This window comes from Musca autumnalis, unplaced genomic scaffold (genome assembly GCF_047663935.1).
Source record: "Musca autumnalis isolate F117 unplaced genomic scaffold, ASM4766393v1 scaffold_1, whole genome shotgun sequence".
Classification (NCBI taxonomy): domain Eukaryota; kingdom Metazoa; phylum Arthropoda; class Insecta; order Diptera; family Muscidae; genus Musca; species Musca autumnalis.
The window spans coordinates 187016114-187031400 of NW_027411644.1; the positions used below are offsets into that span (position 1 = coordinate 187016114).

Here is a 15287-nt window from a genome sequence, read left to right on the forward strand (position 1 = left end):
CACCAAAATCAATAGGCTTCTTCGTCTCCGGGACCCCCATCAACATCCAAAATTTCGTGACGATCCGATCAAAATTGCGACCTGTAGCGTGATTACAAGGTTTAGATGGACAGACGGACAGACGGACGGACACACATAGACAGATCGACTCAGCTCGTCGAGACATTCATTTTGGTATATACAAGTATGGGTCTACGACCATTATTTCGATGCGTTACAAACTTTTTGGCCAAAACCAACTTATAATACCCTCCCCACATAGTAGTGTAGGGTATAAAAAATACTACAATGTTTTGCTGATGAGCAGCATCACCACAGCAAAAAATAAAGGAAATCAAATACCTCATTTTGAAAAAGTGTTCGATTTCACTCAGAAATCCCCATATATAGCCCATTTTCACCACATGGCATTCCTGAAAATATACTGGAAATTTGATGAAATTACGTTCACTAGTTTTGGAAGTATAACTAGGCGTTTACACCAGACAGTTTGTCTTCAAATACAACTCTGATTTACTAACACATACATACATTTGTCGGCTGTCTCCCAGCTGTCCATAAATTTTTGACGTTTTTTTTAAATAAGGGAGATAATTATTGAAATGTGTTGAAAACAAAAGAACATAAAGAAAAACAAAATATGTGAACGGAAAACAAAAAGAAATCCATGATTTTATTCATAATTTTAGAACTGTTTTTGCAGTTGTCTGGACGCCTATGTCACACAGACATGTTTTGGGTTTTTGACAATCAACACATGTACTCAACTGTCCTGTCATGTGTAAACGCAGGGTTAGGCCATGGTTATATTATAGCCTTTTGCAGGGTTAACCTTCTTTTTGAGAATTTATTTGAAATAAAAGCAATGGTATTGACATTTAAAACCCAGTGGGTTTGTTAAATCCGGTTATATATAAACGTACTATTATACATTAGAACAAGTAAGCCAAGGCTATATTCGAACTTAAACTATGTTTGGAAAAGGGTTTCGTAGTCGGAGTCTACGAGTCGGAGTCGAGCAATTTTGCTGGAGTCGGAGTCTGAGTCGAAAAAAAATAACTCGACTTCGGGCAATTTTTTTCTACATTATAGAAATAAAACATTAAATTCGGGACACCAAAATTTTTTCCAAAAATCATTATTTATTTTAAAACAAAAATATAAGAAAACAATTATGCAAACGGTATACTAAGTTAGATGGCGGTTCACAGGATATCTACTATCCTTTGAAGTCAAATCTTTTCATCTCTATTTTGATTACAAAATGCAGGTTGAGAATATTTTATGGTCCAATTGATACTTTAATTTTTTGCAAGCAGAAGTAAAGTTCTATGATATTCGAATTATAATTGGGCATTTAATGTCTTCTGTACAAGTTCTACAAGTCTTATGTCAAAAGACCTACTGGTCTTCTCACCAAGGTCTATTTTGAAGAGATTTTACACAAAATTGGATAAAAACTTAATTATTAGAATTCTGTAAAAATCTAGAAAGAACATCGGAATCTAGAAATTCATCGATCGATTTTATTTGTCATATTTTGTTGACCCGTTTTATGACAAAAACGTCAGATTTTGACTTTTTCTATCCACCATTTCCGTAAAATGTAATATTTTTTAAAAAGTCGATCGATGTAGTACTAGATTTTAATGTCCTTGATAAGACAAAAATATATGGCAATCGGTTTAGTTCCCGAGTTGGCACCGCAAAACGCTTTTATAAAACAAGTGAGCAAACGGGAGACGAGACGGGACGGGGCCGACTATGTAATACCCTACACCACTATCCTTGTGCATAAGATTTTCACTGGTAAACATTTATTTTAGGGAATCTTATCTGACTACCACCAAACTCAATATGTTTTATTCCTCTGCGACCCCATTAGGCAAAAAAATTCTTGACGATCCGATTAAAATTGCGACCTGTAGCGTGATTACCAAAAATTGAAAAATTGGGTGCATTACCGTCTATTGTGATATCTCCCTTGTTTGACCACCTTCGCCTCCCTATTTTGCATTGATATTTTCTTCTTTCATTGGGTTTTCTTTTGGTATACCCCTTATAGAAGCGGAGATATTCGCTTTGTAATAAAACGCTGACTTTTTCTCCAAATAAGTTTTATTTATGCCCATTCCGACCCCTGAATATTATCTGGCCACCGCCAAAATCAGTAGACTCCTTCCCCTCAGGGACCCCCATTAACCACCAAAATTTCATGACGATCCGATCAAAATTGCGACGTGTAGCGTGATTTCCAAAAAATGGAAAAATGGGATGTATTACCGATTATTACGATATCTCCGTTATTTGGCCACCTACCCCAATCTACTTTCCATAGTTGTAAAGATGTGATTTTCTACTTTCATAACTAGGTTTTGCATTTGGAAGGTTTCCAACCTAAGCTGAGATATTCGTCGTTACAATTAAAGTCGCAAAAATGAAATGTTGTGTTCTATTAGCGGCTATTGTGATACCTACGTTACATCGTTGCAAAGGTGATATTTTCCGACCATCACCAAAATCAATAGGCTTATTCCCCTCCAGGACCCCCATCAACACCCAAAATTTGGTGACGATGCGATCAAAATTGCGACCTGTAGCGTGAGTACAAGGTTTAGATGGACCGACTGACGGACACACATTGCCAGATCGACTCAGCTCGTCGAGACATTCATTTTGGTATATATAAGTATGGGTCTACGACCATTATTTCGATGCGTTACAAACGTTTTGGCCAAAACCAACCAAACCAAAACACCACCAGGGATGTCAACTGTCCCGAAGTAAAAATCGCAACAGCCACATACGCACCATAGGTCTGTAGCGATTTTTACCTTAAAACAGTTGACATTCCTGCTTAAACATTGGTTTTTGTACGTCAAAAATCACCAAAAGTAGCGGGAAAGCCACCAAGTTGGCACCCCTGCTCCCCACATAGTGGTGTAGGGTATAAAGAGAATTTTCGTATACGGCTATTTGCCACAAAACATCGTGGTATTTTTCAAATTAAAATTCAGAAAGCAGATTTTGTTATGTTCTTTCAGATGAAGAAAATCTAATAAAAAAGTTTCTAGTTCCGAACGCTTCAAATAAACTAATTGTAAGTAATAACTATGTGGATTCTGGCACCGTATCACTTACGAGCTTAAATAATAATATAATAATTGTTTCACAAACATCCCAGAATGTACAATGTACAAGTTTAACATGACTGAAATACTCAGAAAATGCCGCCAATATGACTGAAGGGTATTTTACCACCGTTGGTGTTGACTGGCTGGGGAATTGTTTAAAAAAAGGTGGTAAAGCAACCCATGCTGCAATTATGTATAAATCCATGTAATTTTCAATAAAGCAAAACTGGGAATGGGATAATGTGGTTCTCTACAAAAAACCCATTTGGTATATCTGCATGAAAAAAATTTGGAGTAAAAATATATATATTTTTCCACACAAAAGTAATGGTCCATTTCACCCGCTAAAAAATATCAGATCATCATCCAAAATTGTAGGCATCTTTTCCTACCTAACTCTTTCCTCTTGCAAAATTTCGTGAATATTGAGCTATAATTGCGACCTTAGCGTGTTTATGTTTACACTACAAACAAATAACTGGGTATAATAGGCTGTAACTCTGTTCTCTTATCATGTACACCAAAACAATTGACATCAATAGAAAGGTCAAGCGTTCCTCTTCCAAGTATAGATTACTTGCCCGGAATGTCTCTTCCAGGAATAAAGATATAAACTGTGTATTAAAAATGTTCACAACTTCCACACAAAAGTTGTGGCCCATTTAACCATCTAAATATTTTCTGATAGCCATATCAAATTGCAAGCTTCTTTGTCACATACTCTGTCCTTATTTAAAATTGCTCGAACTATTATTGCGTCCATTTCACCATTACAACAACAAATAAATTAAGTATTCACAATTTCTATATCAAATACTGTTTATTTGTATTATCTCGTTTACATTACTTTAAACGACGACACTACAATTCATTCATAAACTTAATTGGTCTAAAAACGTTTAAACATGCGTTGTCATCAAAACAAATCTTAAATTATGTGGTTCAACCACATAAACTTGGCGACATGAGAAAAATGAGTGAGTTCGCAGTTCTTTAGAAGTTTACTTATCGTATAAAAGCTTTTGACAGTAAATAATTCTTATCACAATTAATTGAACATTCTATTCAATTACATTTAGTTCAAATCCAACAAAGGGTCACTACTAATCAATTTTTACGAAATGGCATTCAAGGTAAGACATAAATCAACAGAATACGAGGATAAGCATGATTAACAACAAATATTTAAATCATTTTTCCAGTTTGTTGCTGTCTTTGCTTTGCTCGCTGTTGCCAATGCAGGCATCCTTCCAGCAGCTCAAGTATATCATGCTGCTCCCGCTGCTGTAGTTAAAACCGTCACCCCAGTCTTGACCAAGACTGTTGAAGAATACGATCCCCATCCTCAATACAAATATTCTTATGATGTTCAAGATGCCGTCTCTGGTGACAACAAGAGCCAATTCGAAGAACGTGACGGTGATGTTGTACGTGGCCAATACTCCTTGATCGATGCTGATGGTTACAAACGCACTGTCCAATACACTGCTGATCCCGTCAATGGTTTCAACGCCGTTGTCAGCCGTGATCCTTTGGTAGCTAAGACTGTTGTTGCTACTGCTCCCGTAGTTAAGACTTTTACTCCTGTTGCCCACTATGCTGCTCCAGCTTATCACACCACCTACTCCGTACCTGCTACCCATGTTGTCCATCACTAAATGTTCATTTCGTTAAAAAAAAAACTATGACCTGATTACCTTATTGTTGAGTTAATAAATTATTGGAAATCGATATTTAAAAGTATTTTCTTTATTTAATTACAATTTAGAGAGATTTTTGGAGTGTCCACAAACTGGGAGGTATGTACAATAAGATTATGACTTTTCGACATTTTTTCTCAAAAATTATTTCCTGTAGCACGGACTTTTGCATATATGTATATTAGGGTTATGTCTTTTTTACAACCTCGTATCCCTGTATGATATTTGGTGAGTTGTTACCTAAGGTTACATAAAATCACAAAAAGCTTTTTAAAGTTTTTATTTTTCAGATCATTTGATTTTTTTGACAATTTTTGAATCAGATATTTAACTGAAAACGCACACGGCATAACCACAATAACATGATCGTTTGTTTCTCACTAATTTTATCATCGTATTATTACATATACATATATCATTTTATATTATATGTACATTAGGGTTATGACTTTTTTACAACCTCATATCCCTGTATCATAACGTGATGAGTTTTGCCATAAGATTACATAAAATCTTAATTATAAGGTGATTCGATGAAAAAACCTCACGCACAAAATGATTTTAAAATTTGAATTTATCAAAATTATGGACAATTTTTTGAAGTCACTGAAAACAGATATATAATTGAAAATAACTTTAGAGCCACATGAGATAATTAAAATGACATAAAATTTGTTTCTCACTATTTTTCTTCAATTCTGAGAATCGTAAAAATGTCGTAAACGCTTTTATTAAAAATATAATTTTTTACACAAAAAACCAAAAAAAAAAATAAAATTTTTTCAAGGTGACATTTTTGCGACTTTTTTAATATTTGAATGAAATAAACGTTATTATAGTTATTAGTAGGCTTACATTTATTCATTCGAGCAACAAAAAATAATTTTTTGAAAAAAAAATTTTTTTTCATTTCATATATTTTTTCAAAAAATTATTTTTTTAAAATCGATTTGTGCGTGAACTTTTTTTATATTTCAATGGAATAAACGATAGCATAGTGATTAATAGGCAAAAGTTCATTCATCCCTGCTACAGGAAATCATTTTTGAGGAAAAATGACAAAAAGTCATAACCCTAATGTACATATATAATTTTGATATTTGAATCATAAAAATTAAAAGTGATTTGTGCGGGACATTTTTCAATATTCAAATGAAATAAAAGTTATTTTAGTCATTAATAAGCAAAAGGTCATTCATCCGTGCAACAGAAAATAAATTGTTAAGAATTTTTTTTTTCATTTCATAGCATTTTAAAATTGTTTTTTCAAAGCGGAAACTTGTTTTGTAATAAAATGGAATGAATGTTATTTTAGGCATTAATAGGCAAATGGTCATTCATTCTCACTTCAGGAAATCATTTTTGACAAATATTACCGAAAAGTCATAACCCTAATGTATATCAATAAAACAACGTTTATTCCATTGAAATATAAAAAAGTTCACGCACAACTCAATTTCAAAAAAATATTTTTTTGCAAAAAAGTATGAAATGAAAAAAATAATGTTCTCAAAAATTATTTTCTGTTGCACGAATGAACTTATAATGTGAACTTATATACTTGTAACTAAAATAACTTTTATTCCATTAAAATATTGAAAAAGTCGTGCACAAACCACTTTGAACATTTTTTGATTTTTCTATTTCTTTTACTCATTGATATATACAAATCTAGGTATATACAAAAAACTACCTTTCAAAATTTAAATTTAATTTAAAGTTTAAATCCATTGGTTGATAGTGAGATTTTTTGCTGGGTATGGAATTTGTGTGACTATATTTCATTAAATGCACTTATGTTTTTATTCCCCTTTGTTAATAATAAAAAAGCTGAAAATATTTTTTATCACATATAAATCTCTAATTTATTTTATTAGTATTCATTTAGCTACAAAAATAAATAGAACTATGAAATGACGAACAGTAGTTAACAAAAAATCAACAACATTGGCTCTTAATGGTGGTAAGCGTAGGCGGGAGTTTCGTAGGATGCATAATGGGTAGGGGCAGCATAGTGAGCAACTGGAGCAGTGTAGTGAGCAACTGGTGCAACATGTTTAACAACAGCAGCTGGAGCAGCATAGTGGGCTACTGGAGCAGCATAGTGAGCCACAGGAGCAACAGTTTTTACTACAGTTGGGGCAGCATAATGAGCAACAGTCTTTACAACAGCATGACCCAAAGGTTCACGTTGTACAACTGCGTTGAAACCATTAGCATCATCAGCAGTATAGTGAACGGTGCGCTTATAACCATCAGCATCAATCAAGGAGTATTCACCACGTACAGCATCACCATCACGTTCTTCGTTTTGGCTCTTGTTGTCACCGGTCAATTTATCATCAACACCATAGCTGAATTTGTATTGTGGATGAGGATCAAATTCTTCAGATTTTACAACAACTTTTTGGGCAACAGCTACGGGAGCAGTGTGATAGGCAACTGGAGCATAACCGGCACTGGCAACGGCAACAAAGGCAAGGGCAAAGACAAACTGCAAAATGGAAAATCCAATATTAAAAGATTTGTTTTTAATGTTGTCACTGTTGTTGTCTTTTTTTAAGGCAAACCATTGGTCATTCAGCCAATCACACACACATTACTACTTACCTTAAAGGCCATGTTGTGTTAGTTTAATCTGTGAATACTGTTGAAGTTCTTTATGGAGCTAAACACAAAATGTGAATGATATCGTTATGAAGTTTTGATCAACTTTTATACAAAAATGTTTCAAAGCAAATCCCAAAACAAAGACAACTTAATGTAATTTATCAATTATTGTAGTTTTTTAGAGAATTAATGTTTTTCGTAGGTTGTGATTGTGCTGATATTCACCAAATTAATATTATGGTTCATTACTTTTACTCTGAACGGCGAAGTAGAAAAGTGTTGTATTTCGTTCCGAATTTGGTATGAAACATTCTATAGAAGGAACCAAATTTCAACAAAAACCATCAACATACTTTGAATCGACTAAAAAAAATTCTCCCAAAATAATGGGTTTTATAAGGGATGTTTGGTAGCCATAACTACTTACAAATCCCCCTACTAACCCATTATTTTAACAAGGGCATGTCACACTGAATTACTAGTTATTCTGTGGCCACTGGAAGTTGAAAAATAAGCTAAAAAAAGAAATTTCTATTTTTAGAACAGTTGAGGTGGAATTTGTTTTCAATTTCAACACACTTACATTTTTTGTTCTATTTTTTATTTCGCCCTTTCCCGAATTTGAACACACGAACTTATTCTTTGTAGCCTAACACACTATACACTCGACCACGCGTACGAATATTAAGGGTTGTTTGAATGCGTACATGTGTTTACATGTGCACCACGAACCAGACGGCGCGCTGAACACACAATCCTCTGATTTGTAGTCTTACACACTAGCTCTGTGCCACCGTACTCATAACTCAGTAAGTAGTAATAAAATTAGTTATTTTTGTTTACATTACTTTGTAATGGGTTACATAATGGCTAACGGGTCCGAATTTTTGCTGGGTGCATACATTCTCACGGTTGCACTGTGACGTCGTTCTGCGTCTTCTACAAAAACTTCCATCGCTAAAGAACGGTTTTATGTGTTACTTTTTGGCTACTTACAAATCAACCTACTAACCTAATATTTTTACAATGACTTGTCATGTCAATAAGTAGTTATTTTATGCCCGCTAAATTCACTATCAACTGTGCCACATTTACGAACACTAAAGTTTGCTTAATAGCATGCATGTGCATCAACAGCTTTTTTATTTTTATACCCTCCACCATAGTATGGAGGGTATAATAAGTTTACAACGCATTGAACTACTCATTTGGGACCCTATAAGGTATATATGTATATTCTTGATCAGGGTAAAATTCTGAGTCGATCTATGCGTGTCCGTCCGTCCCACCGTCCGTCTGTGGTAATCACTCTATCATCCGCAATAATGGAGATTGGACTCTGAAATTTTGGGCAAATGCGTCTTTTGTTTGCAGGCAGGCAAAGTTCGATGATGGGCTATATCGGTCCACGTTTTGGTATAGCCTCCATATAACGGTACCCTCCGATTGCCGGTATTTTGACGATTTTAACTACATTTTCAGACCGAATTAGCTACTATTTGACATTTAGGGTTCTTAAGTGTCAGGAAACTTATATAACAAAACTTGTGGACATAGGTCCATGTTTTGGAATGGCCCCCATATAACGGTACCTCCCGATTTCAGGTATTTTGACGTTTTTAGTCACATTTTTAAACCGATTTAGCTATAAATTGACATTTAGGGTTCCTAGTAACCACAAAACTTATATGCAAAAAATTATGGACATAGGTCCATGTTATGGTATAGCCCCCAAAAACGTTACCTCCCGATTTTCGGCATTTTGAGGAATATAGGTAAAATTTTTAACCGGACTAGCTGTAATTTGATATTTGAAGTTCTTAGTGGTCACCACACCTCTTCACCAAAAATTGTCAACATAGGTCCATATTTGGATATAGCCCCCCATATAAATGTACCCCCGACTTTCGGTATTTTGAGGATTTTAGCTGCAATTATTAACCGCATTAGCTGTAATTTGACACCTGAAGTTCTTAGTGGTCACCACACCTCTCGACCAAAAATTGTCAACATAGGTCTATGTTTGTATATAGCCCCATATAACGGTTCTTCCCGATTTTCGTTATTTTTAGGATTTAGGTAAAAATTTTTTGTCTGAACTACCCGTCATTTGAGATTTGAGGTTCCCTGCAGTCAAGAAACTTCTCTACCAAAATTGTCGACATAGGTCCATGCATCGGTATTGCCCCAATTATCACTGTAAAAATTGTCAAAATAGGTCCATGTTTCGGTATAGCCCCCATACAAACCTCCCTATTTTCAGTATTTTAGCTACCTTTTTTGACGTAAGTTTCTGCTATTTGACGTTTGAGATTCCTAGTGGTCACAAAAATACCCTACCAAAAATGTTAAACATAGGCATATCATCGATATGCCCCCATATAATGGTATCTTCCGATTTTCGGTATTTTGAGGGTTTTAGCTATATATTTCACTCAACTACTTCTAATTTGACGTTTAAGGTTTCCAGTGGTCACAAATCTTCTCCATTTGTTGGCCGAACTGTCTGTCGTTTGAAATTTGAGAGCAAACAAAAATTCTACAAGAAAAATTTTTAATTTACGTCCATATTTTCGAATAGCCCACATATAGCGGTACCTCCCGATTTTCGGTATTGTGAGGATCCATGTACATCAACATGTTTTTGTAATTTTGTAAACAAATAACACCCATGCCGACGCTGAGCTTTGAACACACAACTCTAGAATTTGTAGTCGGACACACTAGCTCTGTGCCACCTTACTCATTACTTAGTAAGTAAGTAGTAAGTAAGGAAGTAACTAGTTATATGTAAACTGTTATATATATACTGTAGATAATGCGGAGTGTAATGAGCACTCATTACCCGGTAATGCAAGAAGTAATGACACGTGCTTAATTTTTGCTGGGTAATAGCTTTTATTTGTTTTTATTTCTAAAAGTGTGACACTATTTCATTTATTTGTAAATTTTTTATGTATCTATGCGTCTGTTGTTGCTCTTGTGTTTGGTATTTCTATACATTTCAATAAAAAAAACCACCACCATTTATAAATGTGTGTATGCCAGATTAAGACAATGGGTCTCCCGTGAGCGTAAATTTACTCTCGGTCACCACCAGTTAGAGTCTACACAGGTTGTCAGCGAGAGTAAATTTACGCTCACGGGAGACCCACTGCCTTATTCTGGTGTATTTGTTTTTTGTCAATTTTGTGTTTGTATTTATATTTCATTTAAACAAAAATTTGTTTGCACCCAAACATATATTTGTTTGCAGGACCCAAACATATGTTATGTTTGGGACTGCTTGCAAACAAATATATGTATGTTTGCTGCAAAATATGTTTGGGACATATGTTAGAGAGGCCTTTTTTGCCTCCGTGTACCACAAGGGTTTTTTACAGCTTTCGGGCTATTTTCTCAGGAAGCATGGACTTGCACCTTAAAAAACTTGTATCGGCGCAATGGGGGCAGCGAATACAAGTGAGTGGAACAAAAAACAAAGCGGTTCTAGAGCAGGTCTTACACTAAACTTCTTCCATATTGAAACCTCACATATGTCTGGTAGATATTTCGAGATATGCAATGTATGTATGTATGTATATTGCCCACAATTTTTCCGAACTTTTTTTTTGTGGGAGAGGTACTTGAAGCAGTGGACTGATCTACGAACTTAAGCTAAGTTTAGCCAAAATATTACGAAGGACAAATTATGGATCACCGTGGTGCAATGGTATGCACACCCGCCTTGCTCGCTGAAGGTCGTGGGTTTGATTCCCCGGCCAGGCAACATCAAATTTTCAACGGTGGCAAAATACCCCTCAGTGATGTTGGCGACATTTCCTGAGTAATTCAGCCGTGTAAAACTTCTCAACAAGTGGTGTCTTAGGACACGTCGTTCGGACCAGTGTTGCCAGTATTTTTCTGTCTCTCATCCCCAATTTCAAATTAATTTTTCCCCAAAATAGATCCCCAAACATATGTATTGTGAAAACCCAAGGAGAATATATTTATTTGAAACAATATTAAAGAAAATAGAAATTCTTTATACTAAATAATAGTACAAAGTTTTAGGAATGAAATTTATTTCATACACCAGCATTTTTAATATTGCATTGCAATACATTCATAAGAAAAATTGAAGTACATATATATTATTAAAATGAAAAACGTGAAATATTTCAAATTCTAATTCTACAGAATTGTTAGTCTCATTATACCCTCAGCCTTTAGGCTAGATAGGGTATAGGGCATATACACTTTCATACGGGCAAAATGTGCCTCATCGAAATAATGGTTTTAGACCCCAAGTATGTTTTGACGAAATGTGTTTCAGACAATTTGGAGTTGATTTAGCAATGTCCGTCCGTCTGTCTGTCTGGCTGGTGCGCACCATAACTCTCGAACGGATGAACCGATTCGGTTCAAATTTTGGCTTTCGTAATATTTTGTCCAAACTTAGTTTAAGTTCGAAGATGAGCTATATCGGTCCACTCCTTCCGGTACCTCCCCCACAAAAGTTCCAAAATTTGCGGGCATGATAACTCTTGAAGCGAGTAACCGATTTGGTCCATACTTTGCACATCGTTAAATTTCTACCAGACTTAGATAAGGTTCCAACATGGACTCAATCGGCCCACTCCTTCGGGTACCTCGCACACAAAATTTCAGATAAGTTTAGTTTAGGACCTGCTCTCGAATCGATTTGATTTTTGTTGCAACAACTTGTATTCACTTCCCCCCACACAGTACAAGTTTCATCAGGGGCAAGTCCATACTTCCTGAGAAAATTGCCGGAAAGTTGCAAAAAGCCCCTATCACACCTTGTGTAGTGGTTGGAGCGCAAGATAACTCTTGAACGGATCTGTTGATTCGGTCCAAAATTTGGCCTTCGTAATATTTTATCAAAACATAGTTTTAATTCGAAGATGGGCTATATCGGTCCACTCCTCCAGGTACCTCCCCCACAAAACTTCAAAAATGTTCCGAAAATTTTTGCGCACTATAACTCTTGAAGGGAGTGACCGATGTAATTTATACTTTGCACATCCTAATATATCTACCAGATATAGATCAGGTTCGAATATGGACTATATTTGTCTACTCCTTCTGGTACCTCTCACACAAAATTTCGGATAAGTTCACTTTAAGACCTGCTCTCGGATCACTTTGATTTTTGTTGAAGCGATTTGCATTCGATACCTCCATTACGACGGTAACAGTTTTCTTGGGAAAACAGCCCGAAAGGTGTTAAAAACCCCTATGTCACCATATGTGGCGGTCGAACTGTTCAACCGATTTGGTCTAACATTTGGTCTTCGTCATATTATATCCAGTTAGTTTCATGGGTAATACCGGTCCACAACCTTCGGTACTTCTCCCCAATATTTAAAAAAAAATTTCACTAAAATGCTAGGATGATATCACTTGAATGAGGCAACCAAACTTTGGATATTTGGAATATTTTACAAAATTTAGTTTAACTTTTAAAATGGCCCTATCGGTCCTCCTTAAGGGTACCTGCCCTATAAAAGTTCAACATTTGTGTCTTAGTGCAGTTAATTCCTAATCCACATTTTTGCGGCAAGTTCAAATGTCCAAAAAGGGCAAAAATTCTGAAGAGGCCTTAAATACATTCGATCGGACAAGTTTCGCTTCACATTGGCTGAGGGTATATATCTGTCGGCAAAGCCGACTGACACTTTTTTACTTGTTTATTATATGAGTTCATATAACACTGGGCAACATTTGTAAGATAATCATGTGAAAACAACTTCTACTGCGGATTTTATTAAACTACAGACATAAGCGAGAAAAACCCTTGTAAAAATGTTTCAAATAAATACTTTGTCCATCCATCTTCCAATACTTTAGCTCCTACTGACCAAAATTCCAGAAAAATTTGCCTATATTTTGCCGTTTTTGATGTAGAGTTTTCTAGTTGGACTGTTTAATACTCTCTTCGTGGCTACAACACCGCTTCGGTAGCACATCTAAATTTCCATTACTTTCAGAGATAAAGCTCCAATCAGTGCAAAAGGGTTAGTTTTAGTCCGGTTTAAGTGAGGCTGTAATATCCAAATCCAATCTAACCCCACAAAGCCCAACTAGGGTTTTTGTAGCCTCTATATTTATTCTCAGAAAATGCCTGAGTAATTAAAAATGTTTAACATTTCTTTAGTGGGTTCATAACTAAAAAGCTATTTATACATAAGCATTGCTGGTTGGCACCGAAGGCGTATTTAAAACGATATCTGCATGTTGTTCAAAAGGCTTTGATCCTGTTGCAGTTTTGACACAAATATACAAATATACCCTGGTCCAAAATATGTTTATATTATTGGTTGAATCTTTTTAAATATATCATTACATTTTATTAAACGCAGTTTCCTCTACTGCGATTCATAAAGGTTCATTGAGTTTGGCGCATTTACAACGTGTTCCAAAAATCCTCTCAATGAACTGACATTTGTTTGCCCCAGAGAATTACAACATATATTCGTAAACATTTTTTGTATGTTTTATAAAACTGCACATTTCTGGTTTAAGCATCTGGGCCAGTAAATGTTTCATTTTTAACCTCTGGCAGGCATCCGCACCCTAAATTCATTGCTTCTAATTGTAAGAACGATGAATGATAACAAATAGTTTCCATTATTGCATCAATGCCATCCTCGTCCTCAAGGTTTACCCCTACATACGGTTTCAAAATTCTTGTCCACAACAAGAAGATAATCAATTCGTCATATATAGTTTTTGGTTCCATTTTACCACTTTGGAATGTAACATTAAGAATATTAATTTCTTTTATAATAGGGGACAATGAGATCAAACAAAGTTTTGTTTCTTCATTACCCATTGATTGTTTTTTGTATTAAGATCACCTTTATTGGTTGACGTAACGCCTAAGTAACTTTAACATAACTATTAAAATGCGTAATGTAACAGATATTTTCAAAGCAGAAAATCCCCAATTTTTGAGCTTAATTCCCCACCCAGATCCCCAATTCAATTTTTTATCCCCATTTTAAAACAAAAATCCCCATTTTGGGGACAAATCCCCAATACTGACAACACTGGTTCGGACCCTGAGATAAGATGTGGGTCCCATATAATTGAGATAATATGAATCAGGGTGCACTCATTGATATGAGAGAAGTCAGCCTTGTCCCGTATGGGATGTTTGTGGAACAATTATATTATTATAAATTTTGGTCCAAATCGGTTCTTCGAGAGTTATCGTGCACTCCAGTCAGCCAGACAGATGGACGGACGGACATTGCTAAATCGACTCCAAATTGTCGGAAACGGATTACGTCCAAACATACTTTGGTTTTTAAACCATTATTTCGATGAGGCACATTTTGACCGTATGAAAGTGTATACACCCTCTTTAGCATAAATCTGAGGGTATAACTAGATATAAGGTCCACATTTTGATATAGCCCTCATATAACGGAGCCATCAAATCACTTCGTAGCAACTGATCGTCTCCAAATTTCTTTCACACCAAAACTCAAGTTCTGAGGCTTGTGGCCTTTGTAGCGCCAAAGCTCAGTTTTACACAGGAACAATGTATCTCAAGACGGATGAAACTAACAGAGAACAAAATTTTTAACGATTTGATAAACAAATTCATATATTCAATTAAACTTTAACTGATGTTTTACCGATAAACATATTGTCATATTTACAAACGAACAAATTTCCTGCCGAATATAACAAAGCTTTAACAGTTTTTTAAGAGTTCTTTAGTTTAACATACCGTTCAGGGTAAAACTAATGAACCTTAATATTAGTTTGCTTAATAGCAACTAACAACCCGCTCTCATTCATGCAAATTAAAAAGAAACATTTATTCTCT

At 35.3% G+C, this 15287-nt stretch overlaps 2 protein-coding genes across 2 annotated transcripts; one reads left to right on the forward strand and one right to left on the reverse strand.

Annotated features, from left to right (window-relative positions):
* The first annotated feature begins 4246 nt into the window (after positions 1 to 4246).
* Positions 4247 to 4792, forward strand: LOC141389768 (larval cuticle protein A2B-like). Its single transcript, XM_073961794.1, has 2 exons — positions 4247 to 4267; positions 4337 to 4792. The coding sequence occupies exons 1-2, from the start codon at positions 4256 to 4258 to the stop codon at positions 4790 to 4792; spliced, it is 468 nt and encodes a 155-aa protein (XP_073817895.1). The 5' UTR covers positions 4247 to 4255.
* Positions 4793 to 6766: 1974 nt separating this feature from the next.
* On the reverse strand, positions 6767 to 7513 carry LOC141390992 (larval cuticle protein A2B-like). Its single transcript, XM_073963909.1, has 2 exons — positions 7445 to 7513; positions 6767 to 7328 (listed from the first exon to the last, which is right to left on the reverse strand). Exons 1-2 carry the CDS (start codon positions 7454 to 7456, stop codon positions 6789 to 6791), a joined length of 552 nt encoding a protein of 183 aa, XP_073820010.1. The 5' UTR covers positions 7457 to 7513; the 3' UTR covers positions 6767 to 6788.
* Positions 7514 to 15287: the final 7774 nt, after the last annotated feature.